The sequence below is a fragment of the Bos indicus genome, chromosome 15 (assembly GCF_029378745.1).
Source record: "Bos indicus isolate NIAB-ARS_2022 breed Sahiwal x Tharparkar chromosome 15, NIAB-ARS_B.indTharparkar_mat_pri_1.0, whole genome shotgun sequence".
Taxonomy (NCBI): domain Eukaryota; kingdom Metazoa; phylum Chordata; class Mammalia; order Artiodactyla; family Bovidae; genus Bos; species Bos indicus.
This window is the reverse complement of record NC_091774.1, coordinates 82,562,530-82,569,324: the sequence shown is the minus strand read 5'-3', so window position 1 is coordinate 82,569,324 and position 6,795 is coordinate 82,562,530. Positions and strand designations below refer to the sequence as shown.

Here is a 6,795-nt window from a genome sequence, read left to right as displayed (position 1 = left end):
ACAAGAGGACTTTAGGGAAAGAGATTGTTCCAGGAATTGAGCTTGTATTAGGTGATTTGGGGCACGACTTGAGAAAGTACAGTTTAGTCCCTGTACCTTGAGAAAGGGGGCCCATTCTACGAGTAGGTATCGTACATCTGGTTACCCAGGCAGTGGGAGAAACAAAGTGGACTGAAGCTCTGACCAGGGACGAAGGACGCTGCCGTTTCGTCCAAGTCTAGACAGAATTGCTGGCATTCTCTGAGCAGTCAGACGGAGCTGGGCTCTCAGCAGTCTCTGCGGTCCCATAGACTGTCTGCTCCTCGGCCAGGATTCCCTCCGGCAGCCTCCTGTAACCCTGCTTCTGGTAGCGCCTGAAGCCCCAGGTTACCCCCAGAGCCAGAGCCACCACGCCCAGGACGGCCCCCAGGCAGGCGCCCACGACGGCCCCAGCACTGGGCTGGGACCCCCCCTGATCCCGGAGCTGGGCTGCCACGGATGGGTCGTGGATATCGGCCTGCCGCCAGCGGCTGGAGCCCTGCAGCTTCACCCAGGCCCGCTGCCCGCTGGCGTCCACCAGGACTGAGACCCCGAGGCCACTGCTGTTGCCCAGCAGGCTGGGGCGGGCCGCAAAGGGCGGCAGCCGGATCATGAGCTGCTGCGGGTTCAAGAGGAACCCGGCCCGGAGGCAGTAGAGGATCTGGCAGCCACTGCTGAGGTAAGCCGGGTGTTGGCTGTAGCCCGCAGGGCAGGTCATGGGGTGGTCCATGGTGACGCTCAGGTTAAAGACTTCCTTCAGGAATTCGGAGCCCTGGCCCCTTGCCTGGGCCGCCAAGGGGTTGCCCACCTGGCAGCTGAAGAAACCCCCGAAGGGGACCGCGTGGGCCACGCCCAGCTCCCAGTCACTGCTGACGCACACCTTGAGATCACCCAGGAGGGTCAGCGGGAAGAAGGACGAGGGGCAGGCCTGGGCTCCGGTGCGGGGGTTGGGGCGGCCGGGGCTATAGAGGCCTCCGAAGAGGAGGCCGGGCGCGGCTGTCGGGGTGGCCCCCGAGGGCGCGCACCAGGACGCATTGACGCGCACGACGCGCTGGATCTCCAAGTTGCCACACATCCTGTGGCAGCAAGTGAAGATCAGCCAGCAGCTCTGGCACTGCGGCCAGCACTGGTAGCTCCTCTCGCTCCACACCTTGACCTCGCTGCTCAGCAGGCTGGCCGTGTAGTTGGCCGGGCAGGAGGTCCGGCCGGTGAGCGGGTTCAAGATGGTGTAGGGCTTGCACAGGCGGCCGCCCTCGGGGCCCGTGATCGCCTCGCACTCCTGGAAGACGCCCCCGAAGCTGAAGTTGGCGTGCTGGCCGTCGGTGCACGAGCCGTCATCCACGTTGGCCAGCGGGTCGAAGTTGGGGGCCCCGCGCTTCACGCACCCGGGGTGCATGTTGACCTCGTAGTAGCGGCCAATGGCGCGGCTCACGGCCGCCTCCACGCGGCGCACGGCGGGCGCCGGGAGCTCGGGCAGTGCTTCGGGCTGCAGCAGCGCGGGCAGCGGCAGGCCTGAGCGGCCGATGGCCACCAGCCGGTTGGCGACGCCCTCCTGCCACTTCTGCAGGGTGAGGCCCTCGTAGAAGGGCGGCCCCCCACGGCTGTGTATCTTGGAGGCCACTGTGCCCCGCTGGTATGCCTGCACCAGCTGGCTCTCCTTGTCCCAGGAAACCGCGTCGCCCACCCCGACCTTCCGGTCGAACAAGACGGAGGCGGCAAAGGTGACGTTGAGCCTGTCCTTGTCCTCGTTGCCCACAAGCTCCCGACTCACCTGGTCCTCCTGCACCAGGGTGGCCCCCACCTCCACCTCAGTGAGGACGTGCGTGCCGTATGCGAACACGAGCATCTCCGCCAGGTACTCTGCCTCGCGGGTCTGGTTGTTCTCCAGGTGGTCGCTGAGGGTCAGCAGGCGCTGCCGGAAGTCTGGGTGGAAGTCGGGGGTCCCCCGGACCCTCACGGAGTAGATGCTGTGCCGCCGCTGCACGCGGGTGGTGATCGTCTGGTACTGCAGGCTGTACCTCCGGACGTTCTGGCACTCCGCGGAGAACTTGCCGTTGAGGAAGGAGAGGAAGGAGAACTCCGCGTTGACCGAGGCCGCCCAGGCGTCGGTGTAGTTTACCCAGCTATCCATCAGGTCGGCGCGGGTCTGCACCACGGTCTCGCGCCGCGGCACCGCCAGCATGCCGTCGGGGATGAGGTACTCGCCGTCCTCGGTGGTCAGGCACTGCGAGTAGGCGCGCCCGAGCACCAGCCCCAGCTCCAAGTTGCGCAGGTTGTCCCAGCCGGCCCCGGGCAGCGCCCCCAGCACAGACACGTTCAGCTGCTGCTTGCAGCCTTGGAAGCCCCAAGGCCCCCCGTCCGCCCTGCCGCCCGGCCCGGCCCAGAGCAGGACCAGCAGGGGCACCAGGCCCAGGCCAAGGGCCGGGGGCGAGCTTCGCCGGTGCAGCTTGCAGCCTCTCATCTCCTCCAGGACCCCGAGGTCGCTGAGGGGGACCGTCCCCGGCCTGGAGCTGAAATAGGCTCAGCCTCAAAGCCCGGAGGGACTCAGCCCCGCTCAGGCCCCTCCCCAAGCTGGCGGCCCCTCCCAGGTGCCTCTCCCAGAAGTCCTCCCAACAGAGGAGCAAGGCGGTCTCTTATCAGAAGCACCGAGGCGCGTGAAGCTGATTCCAGGCTTGAGGTCAGAGCTGGGTAGATTAGACCAGGGAATGGCCTGACGACCCACCAACAGTCCAGGACTCAAGAACTTCTCTCCTCCCCTTGTATCTGCGAGGAGCTCTCTAGGGCCCCCCTCCCTGAGGGGGAGCTGCTCTAAATACGCTGCTGCTGCTGCTGCTGCTGCTGCTAAGTCGCTTCAGTCGTGTCCGACTCTCTGCGACCCCATAGACGGCAGCCACCAGGCTCCCCCGTCCCTGGGATTCTCCAGGCAAAAACACTGGAGTGGGTTGCCATTTCCTTCTCCAATGCATGAAAGTGAAAAGTGAAAGTGAAGTCACTCAGTCGTGCCGGACTCTTCTCGACCCCATGGACTCCATTTTAAACTCTCAACTCTCTCTCTTTTTCCTTTCTGACCTCTCTGTAGCTCAAACGGTAAATAATCTGCCTGCAATGCAGACTAGTGTTCGATCCCTGGGTTGGGAAGTTACTCTGGAGATGGGCATGGCAGTCCACTGCGGTATTCTCGCCTGGAGAATTCCACGGACAGAGAAGCCTGGCGGGCTACAGTCTGACTAACACACATGATAGTCTCTTTTTACACACTAGAAAATAGGCCCCAGAGAAGTCACGTAAAGTACCAAAATCCCAGGTCCATCTGCTGCCAAAGGACAGTTTCCATCCACTGATCTTGGTTTAGGGCTTCTTCCTCCTACGCACTGTCAGGATCTTCTTTTTTGGAGGGGAAATGTGTCTGCAGAGTCACTCAGTCGTGTCCAACTCTTTGCGACCCCACAAACTGTAGCCCACCACGGTCCTCTGTCCATGGGATTTCTCAGCCAAGAACACTGGAGTGGGTTGCCATTCCCTTCTCCAGGAGATCTTCCCAACCAAGGGATCAAACCCATGTCTCCTGCATTGCAGGCAGGTTCTTTACCATCTGAGCCATCAGGGAGGAGCTCCTTCTTTATTTCAGAACAATGTTATCAATTTTCAGTATCAGAACAGCTACACTCTTGTTTGTTTTTTTTCTCCCAATTGATCCCTACAGAGACCACACCAAAGGAGAGAACGTTTTAAGCCAATTAAGCTGCAGCACACTCACCTAGCAGACCTCACTAGAACCTCACCCAAAAAGGGGGATTGGGTAGGGAAAGAAACTTTGAAAGATCAGCACACTGCCAGCCCACAGACTGTAGAGCACTCTCACAGCCAGAGGGGTCACCCATGTGCCCCAACCCCAAAGAAGCAATGTACCACAATAATATAAAATTTAAAAACAGGTTTGTACATAAGCTCTTCCCGCTTTCTCCAGCAGTAACCAGTACAAAGCACAACGAGATGGCACTTTTAGACAGCAGCTTCAGACCCAGAAAAGGGTGATGAGAAGAGTTTCCTATGGCTAAATCAGTGGCAAAACATACTTTCCTTTCTTTCAAGGAGGCAGGAGAGAAAATGTGTTCGCCTCAACATAAGGGCCACAGGATCCATTCTGTGAGCCCAGGTTGGGAACAGGGTAGAGCTGGGACAAGGATTTGGTCTCAGAGGTTTCACCATCTTAAATTTGTGGGGTCACTTCTGATGAAAAAAGAGTAAAAGAAAGTTTCAACGATACCGTAAAGCTGAAAACTGGAACAGCACTTTTTTTTTTTTTTTTTGCTAACTCCTCCTACAATCATCTTTGTGGTTTGCAGGGTACTTTTCCCAGAGCAATGAGGTTTCCCCAAATGGAGACTTTCTCTGGACTGTGAGGCTCTCAGTAAGGCAGGCCCATACCTTTTCCCTTCCCCTATGGAGAAGGTCTTTGAAAAGACCTTGATGCTGGGAAATATTGAAGGCAGGGGGAGAAGGGGACGACAGAGGATGAGATGGTTGGATGGCATCATTGACTCAATGGATGTGAGTTTGAGTAAGCTCTAGGAGTTGGTGATAGACAGGAAGGCCTGGCATGCTGCAGTCCATGGGGTCACAAAGAGCTGGACACGTCTGAGCAACTGAACTGAACTGATGGAGAAGGCAATATGCGTTAAGCCGAAACGTTACCTTCCAAAACTGAAAAAGGGGTTAGACTGTTGCTTCAGAACCATGGAATTGCCTGGAACATTTTTTCAAATGGTTGTTACATCAACAACAGAAAAAGGTAATTACAAAATGTGTACATCACAGCAGGCTTTTAAAGACACTTCGAACTGTGCTCACATTCCCTTAAACTTTGTCCCCAAAGGTGTTCCGCCTCCAGCCCAGCTGGGGTCTCTGGGGAAAGGCAGAGATAGTTTGGCGAAAGGGACACAGGGGTCGGGATGGGAGAGGTGGTGAAAGGAGAGAAGCAGCAGCTGCTGCTGCTGCTAAGTCGCTTCAGTCGCGTCCAACTCTGTGCGACCCCATAGACCGCAGCCCACCAGGCTCCCCCGTCCCTGAGGCAGACTTCCAGTTAAATAAAGATCAGCCCTAGTTTGCAGGTGAGCTTCGGACAGAGTGTTCTCAGCGGAGTCGGGGTCCAGGGAGGCATCACTAGTGGCAGGGGGCGACTGGGCGCTCTACATCTCGTTGAGGTCGAGCAGCGTCTGCTCCAGCATCCTTTGCTTACAGAGGTGCTCCTCTTGGTTACATTTCACTTTCTCTTCCAAATCGTCCACTCTCTTTTCCAGCCCAGCTACCGATCTCTCAGCAAATTCAACCCCTGTCTCTGCCTCCTTGAGTTTATAGGTAGAAATCTATCTCTTCCTCATATTTGTCTCCTTTTCGAGAGTACTTCTCTTCAGCAGCTCTCAGACAATTCAGGTTCAGCTCCATCAGTCTGATTCTCTCATCCATCTCTCGGCAGTGGCAGTCTGCCAGCTCAGCTCACTCCTCTGTGCATGCCAGGTCTCCCCCAATAATCCCCAGCTTCAGTTCAGTTCAGTCACTCAGTTGTTTCCGACTCCTTGCGACCTCATGGACTGCAGCACGCCAGGCCTCCCTGTCCATCACCAACTTCCGGAGTTTACTCAAACTCATGTCCATCGCGTCAGTGATGCCATCCAACCATCTCATCCTCTGTCGTCCCCTTCTCCTCCCGCCTTCAATCTCTCCCAGCATCACGGTCTTTTCCAAGGAGTCAGTTCTTTGCATCCCAAGCTTATGAGCCACCTCTTCCTACTTCATGTCTGCCTCTTCTGCAGTGTGCTTAGCATCTTTGAGTTGGATTTCCCGGAATTCCAGTTCTTTCTTCATCTTCTAAGGCTCGGTTTTCATACCTTCATACCTCTCTCGATCTCCTCCACAGCTCTCTCAGCTTCCTCCAGCTCTTGCAGGGCAGGGGCCAGGCGCTCTTGAGCTCAGTCCAGCTCCTCTTCAACCAGCTGGATCCTAGGCTCAAGAAAGCCACCTCAGACCCCCCTGCCCTGGGCCTGCCTCTCTCGTGCACCTCTGGAGGTGCTCAGCACTCTGGCCTGAATCACCAGCCTGCTGCTGTGGAACCTGGACCTCCTGCTTCACCGCCTCGATGGTGCTGATCCCGGCCGTGGGCCCACCCAGCTCTCGCTCGGCGCTGCAGCTGCCTCTCGGGGTCTTCTTGGTTTTTGTCTCTCCTAGGACTTTTGGTCCTAAGAAGGCTCTTGGGGAGGGCATAAGGAATCACCTGACCCAGTGATGTCCCTACCAGTTACACCTGTTGGCAGTGATGTGTTGGGAGCAGAGGTTTATTCACCCTACCTTGTGTGGGAGGTGCAAGACTCCCTTCCCTGAGGAATGGATACCAGCCTCACCTTCCCGAGATCTGAGTCAGAGCCCAGACTCTGTCATTTCATCAGTTGGGTGCTCCCACTGGTATGGTTTTCTCCTCCGAGTCTGCTTCCCTTGTCTGCTCCACGATGAAAGCGATACAAAGCTGTTCAGGTTCTAGCCACTGATGAAAGATGCCCAGCACATTTTCTGGCACAAAATAGGGTGTTCACTCAGTGGAATGAGTTCAGGGGCTGGCTCAAGGTCTGCGTTTTTGAGTTGGTGTGAATGCAAAGCCTAGTGCCCCGTCTACCCCCATGGGGTTCCCTCCCATCTCTTTGTGTGCTTATGTGTGCATTTCTTTGATCCAGAAGTGTCACCGGTTTATCATAAGATAATTTGGGAGGGACGATTTGCTAGGGA

The 6,795-nt window shown here is 57.0% G+C and overlaps 1 protein-coding gene and 1 pseudogene across 1 annotated transcript; both read right to left on the bottom strand.

Annotated features, from left to right (window-relative positions):
- Positions 1-217: 217 nt before the first annotated feature.
- Positions 218-2,479, bottom strand: LOC109569173 (macrophage-expressed gene 1 protein-like). Its single transcript, XM_019974475.2, has one exon. It carries the CDS (start codon positions 2,477-2,479, stop codon positions 218-220), a length of 2,262 nt encoding a protein of 753 aa, XP_019830034.2.
- Positions 2,480-5,039: 2,560 nt separating this feature from the next.
- LOC109569260 (tropomyosin alpha-3 chain-like) lies at positions 5,040-6,279 on the bottom strand (annotated as a pseudogene).
- Positions 6,280-6,795: the final 516 nt, after the last annotated feature.

Bases quoted from the DNA above. Each gene is read 5' to 3' on its own strand.
- LOC109569173 (XM_019974475.2), bottom strand. From the start codon at position 2,479: ATGAGAGGCTGCAAGCTGCACCGGCGAAGCTCGCCCCCGGCCCTTGGC.